The sequence below is a fragment of the Nelumbo lutea genome, chromosome 5 (assembly GCF_056320005.1).
Source record: "Nelumbo lutea isolate HS-2025 chromosome 5, American lotus-T2T, whole genome shotgun sequence".
NCBI lineage: Eukaryota > Viridiplantae > Streptophyta > Magnoliopsida > Proteales > Nelumbonaceae > Nelumbo > Nelumbo lutea.
The window spans coordinates 50,434,935-50,457,024 of NC_142688.1; the positions used below are offsets into that span (position 1 = coordinate 50,434,935).

A 22,090-nucleotide genomic window follows, 5' to 3' on the forward strand; every position below is an offset into this window, starting at 1 on the left:
TTTACAATATAAAGTATTTTAGACTAAGAAATATGGGAATTTTCCCACTTTCCTGTATTGAGAAACTTATATTTGAAATATAAAATATTAATATATATTTATGATCGGGTTAATTCAATTTTGGTCAATTTACAAATGACCAAACCGAAACTAACCTGACTTGGTTGGGTTGGGAAATTACTGAATCGAAGCCGACGAAAATACTAGAAAGTGACCAACTTGGGTCGAGTTGGATCAGTTTAGTCAGTTTCATTAGTTTGATGAACATCACTAGTTGAAATTAATTATTGTTATTTTTGTATTACAAAATAATTATTAAAAATAGTATACAAAATATAAATAATTATTTATTATTGAAAAATTAATTATAAACAATTATCTACTCTTATGTATTTCTATTAATTAACTTTCACTTAACAAAGTCCTGAATCCCCGCTAGTGGAATAAAAAAAAAGTGTATATATGTATGTATGTATGGTATGTATGTATAGACATATGTGTTGGATTTGGATTGGGTCAAGTTAGCTAAGGTCTTAACTGTAATTAAACCCGAAGTCAAATGAGGTTCATCATTTTCAAAAGCATCATAACTTCAAACCAACTTTTTGGGTTCGATTAGGGCTAATTTGCCCAAATTTCATCCCTAAAGAAGGGGATATGAATGCGGCACATGGGTCTAATTGAATGTTATATTGGATTGACCCAAAAACCACTATGGATTGAGGCAACCATTTGAGTTGAAAAATGGAGATGGGCCCTGGGTCTAAACAAAAACCATGGTCCAAGGTAACATTGTGCGGAATAGATTAAAAGAAGTGTTAGGTTCAAGTAAGGAGAAGGTCCACAGAATACTGCTCCATAAGCTAATAATTCTAACCGTTCAAGACATGCTTGCAAATAGGGCAGAGTTGTAGGGGTCCAACTTGGGATGATCCAACCTAAGCCCAAACTGACCCAACCCAAAATTTTACACGAACTGGGTTTGAATTTTCAGTCCTCGGGCTATGATTGGGCCCAAGAATTTGGGCAATTTTTATTTTTTGGGCTAGGCCCTATCCCTAGGTTGCTCGAACCCAGCTAGACCCAACCAGATTATATACATACATACATACATACATACATACATACATACATATATATATATACATACATATTTACATATATACATACATATTTGCATACATATTTATATATACATAGATATATGCATACATATTTGCATAAAATGTATATGAACATGTACAATTTTAGAGTGGGTTCATCAACCAACCCGAATCCAACCTAGGCTCGAGCCCAACCTGAATGCATCAAATTAAAATGCGGGTTGGGAAGATCAGGCTTGATCAGGGCTCTAGTCTTCAGCCCAAATCTTAGGGTTAGGCCTAGGTAGCCACTTCTCATGTTGCAAGGTATGCTCCACACAAAAAAGTGTGAAACCATGTTCTGTGAAAAACCCAAAAATTTAAAAATACATTTGTATGAATCACAAAACTAACATTCAAGTGGTTCCCTAAATGCAACTGAATCAATGCTAAGGCCCTACTAAACAAGCTCTAAGATAACATGTAAAAGAATGGCAAAGTGTTTTTAGTGAAGGAAAGGGAAGCAAGGTCTAATTGATAGCATAGAGCGTCAGGTAAAAGAAGGTCAATGGTACAATGCCCTGATTCAGGCTAGATCCCTGGGAGTCAAACAGCGAGGAGTGAACCCAAAGCGGCTACTAGCATCGAATCAACGCCGCCCTTTGACACCTCGAGAAGACGAAATGACACCTCCACTCTCCGCACGTGTGTAGCCTCGGGGAAACGAAACGATACACCTACCAACTCATCTCAGAAATGGCATGGGCATTGAACCAACTAGTTCACCTAGCAGATTAGTTTCACCCCGGGTTGCTCAACTTGGAAAATCAAAATCAATTAAAGTCAAAGTTTCTCAACCGAGGACCTTAGAGCTCTTCCACATCAAATTGCGAACGAATACTTCACTCATCAACTTCGGAATTGGGGGAGTGGTGTTTGGGTTATAGTTGAGCTGGCCACGGATGCCATGTGGCAGCTTCCACGGCCATCTTATCTTTAAATCCACGCTGACACCACATGGAATAGATAAGAGCAACCAAGAAGGAGTCCTATATGGACAAAGAAGACAAGTCCACTGGGGAAGAGGACTCATCTCGAAGACCTCATTGGATAACCTTATCCCGACAATCCCAGAAGCCTCATCCGAATTGGAGACAGATCTTCCGCTATAAATAGGTAACCTCCACTCAAGGTAAGGGACTTTTGGATCCTCAGACTTTTATCTTGCTTCTTTTGCTCGGAACCAACATTATTCTAATCCGCTCGAGCCGACCGTTCACCCTTTGTTTTATTGACTTGAGTGTTAGAGTGTCTATTCGGGGAATAACTGTGGTATTGGTTCGAAACACATTGGATCGACAACATGAAAGAGAAATCAAGAATAGTAAAGAAATAAATAAACTAGAAATGCACAAGACTTATGGGGTTTTTGGCGTATTGGATCATTATGTCTATAGATGATCCCCGCAAAAACTTGTTCTATTTTTCAGTCATGTCTTACAATCCTAACGAAAACATTAGCATTCATACCATATAACAGAACGCAGCACCATCATAATCACAATTTTTATTTCTCAAAGTGAGTATTACAAGGTGCAGTTACATTCAGAATAGAAGACATGCATGGTCCTTCCATTGGTCCAGGAACTTCTTCCCTACGCTGGATTACATAGATAGAGAAGAGAGAGGTAGGGCGGGGGGGTTCAAGAAGTAATGCTTAGATCTGATCTGAGAAGGCAAGGAAGGTGGAGATGGATGATATTTTAAATCCATTGAAGTTGGATCCAGAGCTGGTTGTGTAAGCACCCATATTAGGAAAAACAAGCCAATCGTTCAGTTGTAGCTCTGGAAGAAGATGGCATTTAAAGATTGTGTCACCTGAGTCACACGTTGGCCCAAACACGGTCGATGGGTATGTGTCCTCTCGACATGCTGCTAATTTGCCGTTGCCCCAATTCGAAGTGATCAAAATTGGTGCACTCAGAATTGCATTACCAGTGAGCAAGCAATTCATAGACCCATATATTCCATCATTGATCCAGTATTCCTTCAGATTACCTCTCACACGCTTCCCTATGATGCGGGTTGCTAGGGTGATCGGCTTCTCAGCAAAGAATCGCCCTGGTTCAGCAATCACAGTCAAGTTTGGTTCATTGGAGAAGTAAGTCTTAAGGGCTTCTTCTATAATAACAGCAATTTCTTCAAATTTTGGCCCAACTGTAAAGCCACCACCAAGATCGAGAATGCTCATTCTAGGCATGGCAAGCTTCACGGCAGTATCAAACACCTCCTTAGCAGCTGCTACTGCATCATTGTAGATTTGTGGATTAGCAACCTTGCTGCCTACATGGAATGAGACCCCGACCACATCTAGCCGAGCTTTATGTGCAGCTTGAAGAAGTGGCGTCACCTCTTGGGGCAATGCCCCATACTTGGCTCCCAAAGTACGCAGCGCACCACTGTCCTCTGGGACCTTAAGTCGAATCAACAACGAGCATTTTGGGTGACACCTTTGTATCTTTTCTATTTCATCCAGGGAGTCAAAGGTGGTAAGATTAACTCCGACTTGAGCAGCATACTTGATATGGGACTCCGCCTTGCACGGGTTAGCATAGACAATGCGCTCCGCCGAGACCCCAAGCTCTAGGATAGCCTCAATCTCCTCCTGGCTTGCACAGTCAAAGTGTGCTCCCAGTGCTGCGAGGGCACCAAGCAATGCTGGATGGGGATTACATTTAACAGCATAGAAAGGATGGGCAATGGGGAGGCATTGTCTCCACTTGTCCATGAGACTGACCACCAACCCAAGGTCCAGCACGTAGAACGGATCCTTCATATCTTGGTTGTTTGATACTATAGATTGGATCAAATCCATTAGACCATCGGTTGCAATGTTGCTCACATGCTTACCTTTGACCCCAGGAGCAATTAACATCGATTGTAGGATCCTACGATTCGATGCAGTAGCATGGATCTGCAAGTGGCTCATGAAATTAAAACACAGAGACTAAGAGTGAAAACAGAATATGTGAGAGAAGAATAAGAAAAAAAAACCTTAAGAAGTTAAGAACTTGTTTTGTATCTCTTTTACTTGAGACTCTACAAATATATAGGCAGTGAATACTAACAACACGTTTTATTAATGACGCAGAAGCCTTTTTATTTGAAAAAAATAAAATAAAAACCCATGATCTACGAGTATGCAAATAGAGTAGGTTGGAGAATAACAAGAAAAAACTTTTGAATTTGTTTTGTATCCCTTTTGCTTCAGATTTCATATATTCAGGAAATGCTTCGAGATTCCATATGTTCAACACCTACGCGAAATTAAAAGATTATATATCTATATTACTTATAAATTACAGTGTGAATAGGTTGTCTTGGTTTATGGAATTTTCATTAAACAGCTTTAACCCTATACCTCAAGGTATATACAAAGCATACATGTAATTATTACTTGATAAAATGCTTCACATTAAATGACACAGTTGAAGAATGAATATATCTGATTTTGGTTTTGGCTTGGAAACAGAGAGCTAAAGAAGATGGACAGTTCAGATTTCTTACTAACCAAATTCTACTATGCTTATTTCTACTAACCCAGTGAAGCAATTCCACCTTTCCATAGTGACGGTAAGGGTCCTATTTCTTTGCGACAAAAATAAAAATAAAATAAAATAATCAAAATTTTGAATAAACCTTTTTTTTTTCTTTTTAAACACCAAAGAATGAAATTCAGTGTTCCACCTACCACACCCCCTCCTCTAATCTTGTTTTCTTCAAGGGGTGCTGCAATTCCCAGAGAATCCAATGCTCCCCTTGTAGTTCGAGTCTCTCCAGCTAGCCTACTATCCTCTCAACAACTCCCGACCAATTTCATTCCTGATTTTAAACACCAAACTTTGGAAAAATCTGTTGTTTTTTTTCCTCTCCTGTGAAATTTTGTCAATCATAATTGCATTTTATTGATCACCAAAGAATAATGAAGACTTTTTTTTTTATGAAAAACATATAATAGTGAAGATAATTTGTTATGATATGTATATTGTATATGATGTACCTTATCTTAGCCTAGCATAGCTCATAGTTGATTAGAGAGTTAGTTTCGAGTTAATAAGTTGTTCATATTCTAGAATTATACCCTGCATGTGTTGTTGCATGAGCTGGCAGGTTAGTTACAACAGTTTTCTGTATATAAGGATTGTATAGCAAAAATATTCAATGAGTGAGAACGAAGTTTCTTCTCATCTTCAACATTTCTTATTTGGCTTGGTTTTAATCCAAGTTTGTTCATGGTATCAGAGCTCTCGATCTGATATTGATTTTTTTTATTCAAGTATTTTTTACTTACTGGTGGTAAAGAACGATGGAAGAGGAGCAAGAAATTACTCTTACTCCTGCGGCTCGGGTCACAAATACTAATGCTGGAGCTACAAAGGAGCTCTTATATGGCAACAATGGAGATCCACTTGTGTTGCAGAGTTCGGATCATCCAGGAATGGTCCTGGTAACTGCTTTGTTAAATGGAAATAATTATCTTGCATGGAACAGGTTGATGAAGATAGCTTTGGGTGCAAAGCTTAAACTGGGTTTTGTAACAGGGGAATGTGTTAAACCTGAAGAAGGAGCACCAGAATTAGCTTAATGGAACAGAGTGAACTGCATTGTGACTTCATGGATACTTAATTCCATCTCTAAAGAAATTGTTGAAGCCTTCTTATACACCACAACAACAAAGAAACTTTGGGAAGCAATCGAAGAGAGATTTGGAGAATCAAATGGGCCATTACTCTATCAGATTCAAAGGGAAATCAGCACAATCTCTCAAGGTACTATGTCTATCGTGAAATATTATACTATGTTACATAAGCTGTGGGATGAATTAGCATGCCTTATGCCCTTTCCTATATGCACCTGTGGAGCTGCAAGATCTATTTCTGATATTAATGGTTTTAATAAACTGATGCAATTCTTAATGGGTTTAAACGATACCTATGATAATATCAGAAATCAGATTTTAGTTATGGATCCACTTCCTTCTATTAACAAAGCTTATTCAATGGTCTTACGTGTTGAAAAGCAAAGGGAAGTTCATGGTTCTTACAATGACAATATTGAATCAAATGCTTTGTTGGCTAAAACTCAATTCTACAAGAAAGAAGTGATGGAATCCGTTAAGAAAGAAGAGGACAGGGGGAGAGGGAACTGTAAAAGAGTAGACAAGGCCAATAAGCATTGCAGTCACTGTAACATGAATAGTCATGTTAAGGAAACTTGTTTTAAATTACATGGCTACCCGGATTGGTATAAGGATTTGAAAGGAGGGAAAGGGTCAGGTAGAAATGTGGCAAACATGGTGGATACTCCACTGGATACTGAGGATGACAGTGAGGACAAAAAATCAGACAAACAGAGTTCTATTGCTAATCTGGTACAACAAGAACTGATGAAATTATTGAATGGCAAAATGACAGTAGAAAGTGGAGTACATGTCAATTTTTCTCATCTCAATGATTTTGCAGGTAACACATTTTCTTATTAATTTGCCTTGGCTTCTGCTTTTAATGCTAACTTACTATTAAAATCTGGAACCTGGATTATAGACACAGGTGCATCAAACCACATGTGCACTGATATCAAATTGATTGAAAACCCCAAACTAGTAAAACAAATCATACATGTTTACTTACCAGATGGAACCATTCAATTTGTTAAACATATTGGAAATGTGCCTTTGAATTCCAAATTGAACTTAATAGAAGTTTTACATATTCCAACCTTCAAGTTCAACTTGCTTTCTGTTAACAAGCTTGCTAAATCATCAAATATCAAATTCATTTTTAAGCCTAACCAGTGTATATTACAGGACCAATGGGTTGAGAAGATCTTGGCTGTAGGCAAGCTAGTAGGAAACCTATATATTCTAGACAAGTTTTGTTTTGATCATTTTGAAGATCATTGTAAACCAAAGGCAATTTTTGCTTTACAGACTGAAACTAAGATTCCTAAACATGATGTATTTGACAATTCTGGTTCTTTATTTGCTAATACATCATCTTGCTTACCTTTATCTCTCTGGCACAAAAGGCTTAGGCATGCATCAGTTGTTGCTTTAAAACATCTAGATCAATGTAAGAAAACCCTGAATCATCCTTTACCTGTGTGTGATATTTGCTACAAATCAAAACAACATAGACTTCCTTTTATTCTTAACAGTATTCACACATCAACACCTTTTGAGTTAATACACTTGGATTTATGGGGACCTTACAGATAGCCTTCCTTGTCTGGTGCACACTATGTGCTAACAATTGTAGATGATTTCAGCAGCACAACATGGACCTATTTACTGCCAAATAAAATGCACACTCATTGTTTTTATTAATTTTCATACTATGGTTACCACTCAATTTGAGAAAAGAATAAAGTCTGTAAGGACAGACAATGACACAGAATTTGTCAACAAAGAATTTCAAAAGGTTTTACTTGATAATGGGATTTTGCATCGAAAGAGTTGTGCATATACACCCCAACATAATGGAATAGTAGAAAGAAAGCACAAACATTTACTTCAAGTGACATGCTCTTTGATGTTTCAATCAAATTTGCTCAAGAAATTTTGGGCCATTCAATTTTAATGGCTACACACATCATAAATAGACTTCCTAGTTTTATTTTAGGATGGAAAACAACTTTTGAGATTTTACATAACAAGAAACCAAATTACAAACACTTAAGAGTGTTTGGATGTTTGTGTTATGTAGCAAATACTTCTCCTCATAAGGATAAATTTGAAACAAGGAGGTTACTAGGGACATTGTCTTTCATGAATCTATATTCCCTTTTAGCAAGTCTATGTTACTAGAGACATTGTCTTTCATGATTTTTGAGATTTCAAGCATATGATGTTGAATCACACTGATGCATTACCCCTTCCAATTGTGACAGAAGCAAATGATATACTTAATACTCCTCAGCTTGATCAACCCACAAAACCAGAAATTCAACTAAAAGATCTCACTCCTGAAATTTCAGAACAAAATGATATTGATCCAATTCCACCTTCTCCTATTGCACCTGATCAAAGCCCTACCAAATCAAACTTGGTTCCTAGGCGTAGCACTAGGCCTAAATAGAAACCAATTTGGCTCAATGACTTCATAAAAAATATGGCTACTGCTAGCAAATTGGCTACATCCAAATTTTTTTATCAGTTTCAAAGGTCTCAGATATCACATGACCATGCCCAATATTCACCTCCAACTTTCTCTTTTATTAAATCTTCTTGTTTCAACAGTGCATATTTATCCTTTTTAGCTAATGTGTCTAGCATCCAAGAGCCAAGATCATATAGAAAAGCTAGTATAAATGCATATTGGGTTAAGGCAATGAATAGGAAATTGCAAGCTCTTGAGCAAAATCAAACTTGGGAAATAATAGAACTACCAGCAGGAAAGAAGGTTATAGGATCCAAATGGGTTTACAAAACTAAATTGAATGCTGATGGAAGTTTTGAGAGGTTTAAAACTAGGTTAGTTGCAAAGGGATATGATCATGTGGAAGGGATTGACTATTTTGACAGTTTTTTACCAATGGCTAAACTGGTTACTATTAGAATTTTTCCTGCTATTGCTACAACAAAGAATTGGCCTATTCATTAGTTGGATATTAACAACGCATTCCTACATGGACATCTTGATGAAGAAGTGTATATGGTGCCTCCTCAAGGATATTTTAAAGCTGCAAATGGGAAGGTTTGCAAGCTTAAAAGATCTCTATACGGGTTAAAACAGGCATCAAGACAATGGAATTCAGAGTTTTGTGTTCATTTGAAATGGTATGGTTTTGTTCAATCAACCTTTGATCACTATTTGTTTATTCTATCTACTGGTTCTTATTTCTTGGCACTCATTGTTTATGTGGATGATGTCCTTATTACTGGAACATGTGAAGATAAAATTCTTGATGTTAAAAGTTTCCTGGATGCTACTTTTACCATCAAAGACTTGGGGCATGCCAAGTATTTCCTTGGACTTGAAATTGCAAGAGGAAATACTGGCACTTACACCTATCAACGAAAATATATTTTGGATATCATAATTGACGCAGGATTACTTGGGGTAAAGCCAACTTCCACTCCATTTCCTAAAGGCCAAAAATTATTTTCTGATAAAGGGACACCACTTGCTGAACCTGACAAGTATCGAAGACTAGTTGGTCGACTACTTTATTTAAGCCTCAGTAGGCCAGACATTACCTTTTCTATACATCAACTCAGTCAGCACGTTAATTCTCCTTGTCAACCTCATTGAGATGCTGCCATTCATCTTCTTCGATACTTAAAGGGATGTCCATCAATAGGTCTTTTTTATCTAGCAAATAACTCTCTTGTTGTGGAAGCATATTCAGATTTAGACTGGGCTTCTTGTCCCCAAAGCAGAAGATCACTTACTGGATACTGCATCTATCTAGGTTCTACCTTAATATCGTGGAAAACAAAGAAGCAAATCACGGTATCTCGATCATCAGCAGAGGCAAAGTATCGCAGCTTGGCCTCCACTGTCTGCGAATTGCTTTGGATTTCATACATTCTTGCTGATTTTTTTATTTCTCTAAAGCTGCCAATCACTCTCTGGTGTGATAACCAAGCTGCCATGCATATTGCAGCAAACCTTGTCTTCCACGAACACACCAAACATCTCGATATCGACTATCACTTAGTCCGAGATAACTTCAAGAAGGGTTTTATTAGTCTTCAACATGTTTCACCAAGTGGCTGACATCTTTACTAAAGGCCTCTCCAGTCCACAATTTTCTTATTTGCTATCCAAGTTGGGCTTGGTTGATTTTCACCAAGACTTGAGGAGGGGTTGTTATGATATTTATATTGTATATGATGTACCTTATCTTAGCCTAGCATAGCTCATAGTTAGTTAGAGAGTTAGCTTCGAGTTAATGAGCTGTCCATATTCTAGAATTATTCCCTGCATGTGTTGTTGCATGAGCTGGCAGGTTAGTTACAACGGTTTTTTGTATATAAGGGTTTGTACAGTAGAAATATTCAATGAGCGAGAATGAAGTTTCTTCTCATCTTCAACCTTTCTTATTTGGCTTGGTTTTAATCCAAGTTTGTTCATAATTTCTGTTCCTTTGATACTTTTATTTTATTCCTGTTCCTTTGAGTGGGTTTTAATGAAACCAACAGTCTTTGACAAAATAGTAGGTTTTAGGAAACCTTGAGGCTTTGTTTGGTTTGAAGGAAAAAGTAGGGAAAGGAAAGGAAAGATAGGAAAACTTTTGCAAACCTTGTATGAGTTTCCCTTCCTTTCCCTAACCTTTCCTTCAAACCAAACATAGTCTAAAGGATAATGCATAAAAAACCATTAACAACATCAGTAAAAAGAAATGATGAATCATCACAGATTGAAGGTGATAAAAAAGATTAGAGACAGACTAAAAAGAAAATAAGTTGAAGTAATAAAAAATAATTTAAGCATAATTAATTTAACAACGATATGGCACCATACAAAAGTCCATGTAGACAACCCCATATTAGAGTTGGGATAAGGTTTATATGAAATATGATAATGATATATCATCATTTTAACCCACTTAATACCAATGGTGAGTTATGATTAATAATTACAATTAAGCCTGTAAGGCTATAACAATGGTGAGAGGAAATTTGAATAAGGCTTCTGGAATGACATTGATAGCTCACGAAAGGAGGAATTAAATGAACAATGATATTAAATATGTAATTTTTCCAACCCATCATCGGGCCATTGCCAATGAGTGTAGCTACAAAATTCAATCAACAATGATATTAAATGTGTAGAGAGCTTGGATCATGGGCTGCCGTGGAGTCAATTATTTTGTCAGAACCATGAATTGATGAGTTGGAAAAATTAGATCCACAAACAGCTTAAGGACCGAGTCAATAAATATAATAAATTCCAGCTAGCTGCCGAATACAATGAACCATGTGATAAATGAGGTATAGGAAATAAATTGGAAAAAAATATAATAAATTCCAGCTAGCCTACTGGTGTCTGTTATAATTACTTTTGTAATTTTGTTAAATTTCTTAAAGTTATTATATAATTTCGGCATTTAATCTATTTATTTGTTTTTAAATAATATTTAAAATATGATTTAGTTATTAAATTTTTTATATTTAATTGAGATTTATTGCAAAGAGCCCTATCCAAATGCAATTATAGAGCTCTAGACCATGGACTGTGGGTAAGATGGGAGTAAAACCATATGGATTGACAATGACATCACTGAATTATTTCAATTCTATTAATAACACCCACATTCACTGCACTTATTGTCATTTGATCCCTCCAAATGCTGAACTCTCACCTCAAGCAGATTAGACTTGTTCACAGGCTGGGTTCAGACATGTTCACAGGTCTGACCAAATTCTTTTGAATCATGTTCAATTTGAATGAATGTTTCATTGATTATTAGACTTTTTCACAGGCTGGGTTTAGACCGGGTTTGGGATGGACATTACCACTTAGTAGCAGAAAGGGCCCAGGCCCGAGCTCATGAAACCCTGATGCAATATCATAGTTTTATCTTAATTCAAGTTTCAGTATGCATGGTAGCTTTTACACGTGACAAAATAATAATTAAAGTTATTTTGAATAAACATTTTCAGTGATCTATTGAACCACAACACTGAAAACACTCTTTTGGTTATAGTTTTTGGCATTAAGAAACAAATATGATAGGAGAAAACTAAAGCCCCTAAAGGACTGTCTGAAAACAGATGAAATGCCTGAACTTCTAGAAGGAATCTCTATGATTGGGAAATGGTGCAACTGCTAGAACTTCTAAAGTTATTACAGAATCAACAAATTTCTGTTGAAGTGGATGATGAATGGAAGTGGAAATGGAGTGGTGATGGGGTATTCTCAGTCAAATCTATGGCTGAGAAGCTGAGCCAAGGAGCTAATTTGGGGTTCCCTAGTAAGCAGATCTGGGTTTCTACCAGTCCTTCTAAGACAAACTTTCTGGTTTGGGTTCTTGCCCTTGATAAATGTTTGACTAGATCCAATTTGTGCAAGCTTGGGGTTCATATTCCTAATCAGAGCCGTAGCATTTGTGGTCTGGTTCCTGAATCTTGTGACCATTTGTGTATTCATTGCCCTCTGGCTGCTAAGTTATGGGAGCACTTCATCAATTCAGCAGGTCTCAGTTGGGTTATGTCTCGGTCTGTTAAGGCTTTGTGTGTAGTTGGAAGCTTTCTGGTTTGAGCAAGAAAGGGAAGTTGGTCTGGAAAACAATCCCTGCTGCTGTCCTGGTTATTGTCTGGTCTGAAAGGAACAGTCGTGTTTCCCATAACAGATCTATAGGTCCTGATGACCTGCTCAAGATGGTGGTTAATAGGCTCGCTTCTTGGCTTTCTGTAATATCAAGTTTTAAAAGTCAGAATGACTTTCAGCTCTTGCAATCCCATTCCATTTGGGGTCTGTAATGTTGTAGTTCTCCTGGTGTTTTCTCACCAGGTTGCTGTTGTACTGTAACTTTCCATCATCAATAAATCTTCTACTTTAAGCGCCTGAACTGAATGACTTGTGTTTGTGACTGTTGTCTTTTAGTGGATAAAATGGGTCAAATGATAAAAACTCCTAATGGTTCAAATTCTGTCAACTTTTGCACCCACACCCATTGAGTGCCAAATCAATCAACATCATTTGTCTGGTTGATGTAGATGTAGTCTCAAAGTAGGTGGATTAGTGGAGTCAAATGAAAGGTTGGAAACCTGAACCTCTCCAAACATTCATCCCTATTGTCTCAACTATAAAGAGGCACACAATCTTGTGATAATGAAAGAATTTTGGGAGCCAAAAGTTCATTCTTTTCAGTGTTATCTTGTGGTATATATACAAGTTCGATGGAGTCTCTTGCTCCTAATACAAAACTTTCTAAAAGCAACTTTCTATAACCAAAAAGACTTTCTAAAACTGCTAACTATCCAAAAAGAATATGTAGAAAATATACAGAATATCTTCCTAAAAAAACAAAGCTGTTAAAAACAAAACTTCTAAAAAACAAAGCTTCCTAAAAAACTGCAAAGAATCTGTACAGAAAATATACAGATTTTCTATAAAGTTTCTTGCCTAAAATAGGTGAAGAGGATCTCCTAGGAATCTCGCCCAATACTCCCCCTCCAGTTGGTGCATGAGGATTACAAATGCCCAACTTGGGAAGGAAAAGTTCAAACTGCTTCTATCCGAGAGCCTTCATGAAAATGTCAGCAAGTTGTTCACCGGTACGTACGTAAGAAGGCGCAATGGTGCCAGCTTGGAGCTCATTACAAATGAAATGACAATCAACTTCAATATGTTTGGTTCGCTCATGGAAGACAAGGTTCACAGCAATGTGCAGAGCAGCTTGATTATCACAAAACAAGCATATAGGTTGAGGGTGAGATACACCCAAAGACGACAACAGACCTTTGAGCCACTTCAACTCACAACTGGTAGTAGCCATTGATCGGTATTCAACCTCGGTAGAGGAATGAGAGACAGTATGTTGTTTCTTAGTCTTCCAGGAGATGGGGGAATGTCCCAACATGACAAAATACCCAGTAAGAGAGCGACGAGTTAAAGGACAACTCGCCCAGTCAGAATCACAATAGGCATACAATTGCAGATCACTATCAGAGTGCAAAAATATCCCTTGATCAGGATGTCCTTTCAGATAACGAACCACACACAATGCCGCATCCCAATGATCCACATGAGAATACTGCATGAATTGAGTCAGGACATGGATGCAATAACTGAGCTCCGGCCTTGTAATGGTTAAATAAATCAAATGGCCCACAAGACGACAATATCATTCAGGATCATCCAGGAGTGCGTCGCTAGCAAGGGTAAGTTTATGATTCTGAGCAATAGGAAAGTGAGCAGGTTTGGACCCCAATAAGCCGGTTTCCGTGATAATATCAGGTGCATATTTCCTTTGACAAAGAAATATCCCAAATGGTCTACGAGCCACTTCAATGCCCAAAAAATATTTAAGAACACCCAAGTCCTTCATGTGAAAACAACGGTGCATATACTGTTTAAATTTGAGTATGAACTCCAGGTTATTCCCACCAACAATCAAGTCATCATCAACATAAACCAAGATGTGCAAGATAAGCCCATTATTGCGATATGTAAATAAGGAATAATCAAAATAGGACTGAGCAAATCTAAAGGTTTTCAAGGTAGTAGCTAATTTAGAAAACCAATTCCAGAGAGCTTGCCGTAGGCCATTCAAAGATTTTTGGAGTTTGCATATCATTCTAGTCCCAGAGGCCGAAAATCCTGGAGGAAGTTTCATATAAACCTCCTCATGGAGATCATCGTGCAGAAAAGCAATGGACATCCATCTGATGCAATTCCCAATTTTGGGCCGTAGCAACTGCTAAGAAGGTTTGAACTATGACCATTTTAGCCACAGGAGCAAAGGACTTGTTGTAATCAGGACCTTCAACTTGAGTGTTGCCCAAGACTACCAACTGTGCTTTAAATCTTTCAATGGAGCCATCAGAGTTGTACTTGATTTTATAGACCCATTTACACCCGATTGCCTTTTTCCCAGGTGAGAGGTCTTCCAAGGTCCATGCCCCATTGTCTTCTAACGCCTGTATCTCTTGGCGCATACCCTTGCGCCACTGAGGATCAGTTATTGCCTCAGACAAATGAGTACGTTCTCAGCCTACAGTAACAACTGCCAAGAAATGTCTGTGTTTCATAGAAAAATTATCATACGTTACATAATGAGCTATGGGATAAGGAGTACCTGAGGACTGGGATGATAGAGGAGAAACAACTGAGGGGTCTAAACGATGAGCAGAGTGTGTGATAAAGTCTTGTAAATAGCTGGGGGTCCGCTTTTCTCGATGTCCATGGCCTAATAACTCCGTGGTAGGCTGAGGAGTAGTTTGATTTTCATTATTCCTGTAATCTGTATGGCTCCTTGTCTCATCAAAAGGACCTGCCTCAACATCGTTACCCATGTTCTGACATCTTTATTCATCCATTGTGTCTCTCCCCCTCACTTCTATATGAGCTGAATCAGATACCATGTTTGGAGGAGTGGTCATAGAGTTCGGTGGTTGGACAGTCAAAGGCAACACAACATTTTGCGTGACTATGGGAGAATTGGTTATTGAGGGTTAATGTTCTAGAGTGGCAAAAGGAAACTCGGCCTCACTAAACACCACATCTCGTGAGATGAAGTATTCACTGGACTCAAGATCGTATAATTTCCATCCCTTTTTCCCAAAAGGGTACCCAACAAAGATACATTTCCTACTCCTACCGGCAAATTTGTCACGGTCCCGAGTATGCAAGAAACACAAACAACCAAAAACTCTGAGATGTTTATAAGACGGACTTTGTCCAAACAACATCTCGTAAGGTGTTTTACCACCAAGAAGGGTTGAAAGTGTCCGATTAATCAAGTACCCTGCGGTCAAAACACACTCACCCCAGAAATTGATAGGAAGATGTGCTTGAAACCTGAGTGCTCTAGCCACATTCAAGATATGATGATGTTTTCTCTCCACATGACCATTTTGTTGTGGTGTTCCAACATGAAGTTTGAAATAAAATTTCTTGCTTGTCAAAATATGATTTCAAGGATTTAAACTCTGTTCCATTATCACTCCTCACCACCTTAAACTTCTTATAGAATTGTCGTTCAATCATTGCACATAAATTTTTTAGTGTTTGACCAACTTCACTCTTTTCAGCCAACAAATATATCCAAACCACTTGAGAAAAATCGTCAACAATTGTCATAAAATATACAACACCACAAGATGCAGATACTCTATAAGCACCCCATAAGTCACAATGAATCAATGCAAAACAATCAATCACTTTATTGCCACTTTGAATAAAAACATTTCTAATTTGCTTTGCCTTCAAACAAATATCACAGTCTTTATTCTTATTACTATTACTGATATTAAGAAGCAAGCTAACCGTTTGATAAGAAGGGTGTCCCAATCTCCGATGCCATAAATCACATGACCCAACTCCATTTGTCTTGTAAGCACGAACTGGCACCACACCCTTGAAGACATAGACCCCATCAATTTGTTCACCTGCACCAATCAGAGTCCTCGAGATGCGGTCCTGTATTACACACAACTTATTAGTAAATGTCACAATACAATCTGTGTCATGAAGTAACCGACCCACTGACAATAAATTACAATTGAGTTTTGGGACATAAAATACGTTAAATAATTTAAAATTATTTCCAAGTACAACAGTGCCTTCTTTCACAACCTCGGTGTGTGCACCATTGGGTAACCCAACAGGACAAGGTGCAACATCATAGGTGTCAACGAGCATATTTAAATTCCCCGTCATGTGATGTGACGCCCCAGAGTATTTCTTATCAGAGATTTTTTCATTAGTCCCAGTTTTGTAAGCATTAAGCATGCTTACAAGAGTCTACCATTGCTCGTCATTAAGCCTGCTCAGTGTAGTCCGATCTCCATCAGTCACAACAGCATTAGCAGCCATCTCTCACCCCTTTGATGACTGAGCAGCATGAGCTTTTGTTGTACCTCGGCCTCATCCACTAGAGGATCCTTGCCTTCTTCCTCGTCCTGCTCCATGCCCAACTGACATACCGCAGGGTCTGTCTCCCTACCATTCAGAGTATCCAATCAATTGGAAGCAATTCCTTGCTTCATGGCCAAATCAACCACAATTGTTGCACACAATTGATTTGTCTTTTGAAGAGGCCCTACTGTCTCGCGATATCTGCAAGGCTTGTGCTGCAAAACCAACAACATCTGCCCATTCCTCCTTACTTCGTGCCAATGATCAATGTCGATCTTCTTGTATGATCATTGAGTAAACTTTGTTCATATTTGGAATTGGCTCCATACTCAACATGTTGGAACACACAGTTCCAAATATATCATCATCCAAACCCATCAAAAATTGATGGATTTTCTCTTCTTCTCTTTCTTTAACTAACTCAGCTGCCACTCCACACTTGCACCTACATGTACACACAAGCACCTTAGAGTAGCTTCCTAATTCGTCCCACATTACCTTCTATTTTCCGTAATATGCAACCGCAGTCTGTCCATATTGCTTGCAGTTAGCAATCTCAGACTTAATCTGATAAATCCATGGTTTGTTGCCAATTGAGAATCGTTCCTTCAAATCATCCCAAAGTTCTTTTACCATCTTCGTATACATGATAGTTGAACGCAGTGATGGATCGACAATATTGAAAACCCAAGCCACCAACATCGAGTTCACAATCCACCAAAGATCCATCTTCAGAGCGTCGTTCTCTGGCTTTGTGACCTTGCCTTCGATGAAACCGATCTTGTTTTTGGCATGAAAAGCAGTTCTCATCGCCTTTGCCCATTCGTCGTAGTTATCTCCTCTCAAGACCATTGGACTGATAATAATTCCAGGATTATCTGAGGGATGCAAATAGAAAGGAGAGGACGGTCCAATAAACTTACTCGAGCTCTCACTATTCTTGTCGTTGTTGGCAGCCATGGTGACCGATCAGCAAGATTTGTCTGAGGTTGGGTAGATCTCCAGGCTTGGCTCTGATACCATGAAAGAATATTGGGAGCCAAAATTTCACTCTTGTCAGTGTTATCTTGTGGTATATATACAAGTTCGATGGAGTCTCTTGCTCCTAATACAAAACTTTCTAAATCAAAAACTTCCTAAAAGCAATTTTCTATAACCAAAAAGACTTTCTAAAACTGCTAACTATCCAAAAAAAATGTAGAAAATATACCGAATATCTTCCTAAAAAAACAAAACTGCTAAAAAAAAAACTTATAAAAAACAAAGCTTCCTAAAAAACTGCTAAGAATCTGTACAGAAAATATATAAATTTTCTGTAAAATTTCTTGCCTAAAATAGGTGAAGAAGATCTCCTAGGAATTTCGCCCAATAGATAATACCATTTTGACGTCTTGAGGAATAAAAGAAAAGATTTTTCTTCCAATTGGTGAAGAGAATCAGTCTTCACTATAAAGAGGCACACAAACTACTTTAATGCATGTTAGTCAAAGGTTTTGAAATTTTCTTATAAATTAATATACTTTGAATTTTTTTAGTAGATGTAAAGTATCCATTCATTCATGCTGCTAGTGTGACCTACCACCTAATGGTCCCACATAGGAGATGTCCTCTATAAGTGTTGATTTGATTTGGTAGTTGAACCATCCATTACATTTCGTTTTACTGTATGAGAACCAATGGATTAAGAAAGGCCTTTCCTTGCATGTTTATGGGTGTTGCATTTTGTGTTCAATCCTAAAAGAAACCAGATTGTCAGTGGCTGTATTTCTTGGGTTAAATCACAACCTCAAGAGCGAGAATGATACAAAACAACCTATTGATAAAAATTTCTGTTTGTCATACTTGCATTTTGGATGACACTTGAAACTTGAAGAGACCTCAAAAGAAACACCGTTTATATCAACCCCATAGGTAAACTAAACAAAATGAATAGACTAAAGAAAAAACTTGTCACTTACATCCTTCTCCAAAGGTATTCTAATTCATTGAGTCCACGTAGAACACCTTGTGAATGTAAGTCCTAAAAATTCAAATCTTTCAACATAAGTAAATAATATTAAGGAAAGCAAGACATGGCAATGGCTTCTGATATGAATGTAAAGCTTCATTTAGACTTACAGATCAGAAAATGTTCTAGATGATGCAATGGCCGGGCAAGGGGAGAATAGGGAACTGATGTTTTGGGGCAACTTGTTGTAAGAGAATAAGTGTAGGGTGAGGAATTGCCTCATTGGAGTTCTAGACAACTTATATCTTGGGGATTCTCAGCATTTTGTAAGTATTCATTCTTTCACTTAATCATTAAAATTTTCTCAATTACGTACAAATTAGAAAAAAGGCACAGTTTAGACTAGAAGAGTGTGTTCAATGTTCAATGATCTAAAAAGTGTCAGAGTTGATGCATGACCTATGGTTTTGTCATAGAGTCATTGGCATAGTTTTGTCATAGATTGGCATATGAAACCAAAAATGAAAACCCTAAATAATCAGAATTTGTAAGGTGATAACAAGTGTTTAGAAACTGTCATCTAACCTGATTCTTTTATGCAACAGTGGTGCTGCTATGCCTCTATGGTTTTCCTTCTTTGATGATAAGATAGATAATAGAGGCTGGGCACCAAATGAAGATTTCTTCTCCAACGAGGATGGTTTGTGATGGAGGCCCATCTCATCAGGGAGGCCCATCTCATCATATGGGTGACAGTTCATGGGCGACAGCTCATGTGAATGATATGGCTTTTCTACGAGATTTTTAACCTTTTAAAAGTGGTTTTCTCCATTCACGTATCCTGATCTGGAACGATAGGCCATCTGTCTTCTAAGTTTGGATTTTTTCAATTTTGAAGGAACAATTTTATTGTGTTTGGAAACGTGGATGTTTTTTGGGATCGATTTTCAAGAAAAAATGTCCATGTTTTCAAGACCCATTTTTCATAAAAAAAGGTTTCTGCCACTTAGACAGACAAGTAAACATCACATAGGATACACATCAGTCAACCATTGGGGAAATTGTTCACTGATGTATGAAACGTCAAATCAGTGGGGTCCCGATTTTCGAGACATACCCGATTTTTTAATAATCGGCTAAACCAAACAATAAGATACATGAGCGTTTATTGAAATGCCTATATGAATCCGATGTAACACCATTTTTTTGGAAAAACGGCCACGGTTCCAAACATCCCCTTTGTTAACCATCTCATTTCCCTCTTTCACCAGATTTGAAGTTTAATGTGATTGTCAATAGATGGGTTTGATTTTAATAATCAATTCTCTCCAAATCCCTTGTTGGGACACCTTGCTCAGGATTTTTTTCAACAAATTGGCAATAATCTGGACTTATTAGTTCTTACTTCATTTTTTTTTTTTCAGTTGAAATCACTGCCCCACTTCGCCTCGCCCCATATGGACATTAACCTTTTCCGTTAGGCCCAAAACGAAATCAAAGGAGTTTTAGTATTTTAAGCAATGTTTTTGAACCGTCGTTGATCTGGACGGTTGGACCATTCGGCCTGGAAGCTGTTTGGACAACTGGTTCCATTTCACCCCTAATCTGTTATTGAGTCAAAACTCATTGACTTTGTTAAAAAATCACTGACCTGGGCGGTTGAACCGTCGATTCGTTCAACCTGATTAGTGGTTCACAATATAAAGTTATAGAGAGAACTCGATGATTCAGATCTGAGATCAGACACGAACTCAGATCTGAAATCTAATACGAAGAAGAAGAAGAAGACACGAACTCAGATCTTCCCAGATCTCAGATCTGAAATCCAAGAAGAAGAAGAAGACACAAAAAACCTAGAAACTTGGCAAAATTTAAATTAGCTGGTGACGGTCGTGTTTAATTTTTTTTATTGGCAAAACATGAAAAACATATACAATAATAGGCGCCCTAACCTAGAAAATTGGAATTACCGAAAAAAACTTGGAAATTTGGAAAACCAGGTACAAAGGAACATGCTGACAACCAGATTTAAGGTTTTTTAGTAAAATATTAGATAATTACAAGGACCCACCTCTTATTACGGGGAGTGACAAATATCCACTCAACTTTCATTTGTGACAAAGAGCCCTTAGACTTTTACATTGCAATAAATACCTCATTGACCATTAAGTCAGATGAGGGAATGTATTAAATTACGAAAATGCTTGAACTTTTCTTATTTTCTCATTTTCGCCCTTTTTTCTTAAACCTTAATTAACCAAAAATACCTCTATTTTCTTTAAATTAAACCAGCTAAAATAACAAGAATGCATAGAAAAAATGTTTTTTCATTTAAATTCTTGATTTATTTCACTAACATGAATGTATCCCTTCATCTAAAATATAAAAATTGTTCATTCGTTTCTCCAATAAATCATGAAAAAACAAATGAAACATCTACTATTTCTTTTGAAATTAATTTGAGCCTAGGGTAGTTCTATTGGAACAACCAAGAGGTATTTTTCAAAATAAGATAAAGGTATTTTGGAACGTGGTCGCGATGAGATCGTAATCTTCAAGGAGCAGCTTGTGGCTGGGCTCCTAATATGGACGTGTAATGGGAGCAACAACAACAATGATCCGGTATTCTCATCCTATCCAATTCGGCAATAACAGTCTTATCCATTCAGCAGATTAGATTAGACTATCTTGTTATTCTTATCTTATTAAGTTAGTAGATTATCTTATCTTATCTCATTAGATTAGGATTAAGACAGACTTATCTTATTAGATTAGGATTAAGAGAGATTATCTTATCTTATTAGATCAGGATTAAGAGAGACATATCTTATCTTATCTATCTTATCTTATCAAGATAGAGTTGTAGGTCTCCCTATTCAGCAAGGAGTCACCCTAAGAGCAGGTCTCTTGTAATCTCCTATTTAAGGAGCTGAAATTATTGAATAAAGATATCAAATTTCCAGTCAAGAAAGAGAATAAAAGGAGAGTTTGGTGATCTCTTGGACAAATCACCTCTAGGATGCCAAGATAGGTTCAGCTAGGAAGGGGAGGAACAAGGGAAAATAGGAGCTTTTCCCCATGGACAAACCCGTGATGAGATCCTACGCCCGGGCCCATAACATTTTGGTATTAGAGCCAACTGTCATGGGAGATTTGGAGCAGCTATCATCTAGGGTCCATGAACTGGAGCATAGACTCGTGGAAACCAGCGTGGAGGTTTGTGAGGTCAAAGACGATGTCCGGGAGCTGCGACGCTTGCTGGAATCGTATTTCTCTAACAAGGAGAGGAATCCAGAAGGGGCTGTAACCACAAACAGCCGCCGACCAGACTTGACGGAGTCATTCGACGAACAGCAGGTCATCGCCCCGGTAGCCGCGATCGTTCCCAAGTATAGCAGGCTAGAGTTCCCTTCATACAACGACGCCGGAGATCATTTGGGATGGCTGTATAGATGTGAGCAGTTCTTCCG

General features: G+C 37.8%; 2 protein-coding genes and 2 pseudogenes across 3 annotated transcripts; 2 read left to right on the forward strand and 2 right to left on the reverse strand.

Annotated features, from left to right (window-relative positions):
- Window positions 1–2,630: 2,630 nt before the first annotated feature.
- On the reverse strand, window positions 2,631–4,098 carry LOC148852318 (ornithine decarboxylase pseudogene; annotated as a pseudogene). The gene has a single exon (XR_016099853.1). The product of XR_016099853.1 is annotated as an ornithine decarboxylase pseudogene (transcript).
- Window positions 4,099–5,916: 1,818 nt separating this feature from the next.
- On the forward strand, window positions 5,917–9,394 carry LOC148852319 (uncharacterized). Its single transcript, XM_088945779.1, has 4 exons — window positions 5,917–6,604; window positions 6,686–7,213; window positions 7,974–8,188; window positions 8,744–9,394. The coding sequence occupies exons 1-4, from the start codon at window positions 5,917–5,919 to the stop codon at window positions 9,392–9,394; spliced, it is 2,082 nt and encodes a 693-aa protein (XP_088801905.1).
- A 2,511-nt stretch (window positions 9,395–11,905) lies between these two features.
- On the forward strand, window positions 11,906–12,349 carry LOC148852320 (uncharacterized). Its single transcript, XM_088945780.1, has one exon. It carries the CDS (start codon window positions 11,906–11,908, stop codon window positions 12,347–12,349), a length of 444 nt encoding a protein of 147 aa, XP_088801906.1.
- An 808-nt stretch (window positions 12,350–13,157) lies between these two features.
- On the reverse strand, window positions 13,158–17,632 carry LOC148852321 (uncharacterized; annotated as a pseudogene).
- Between the last annotated feature and the right edge of the window lie 4,458 nt (window positions 17,633–22,090).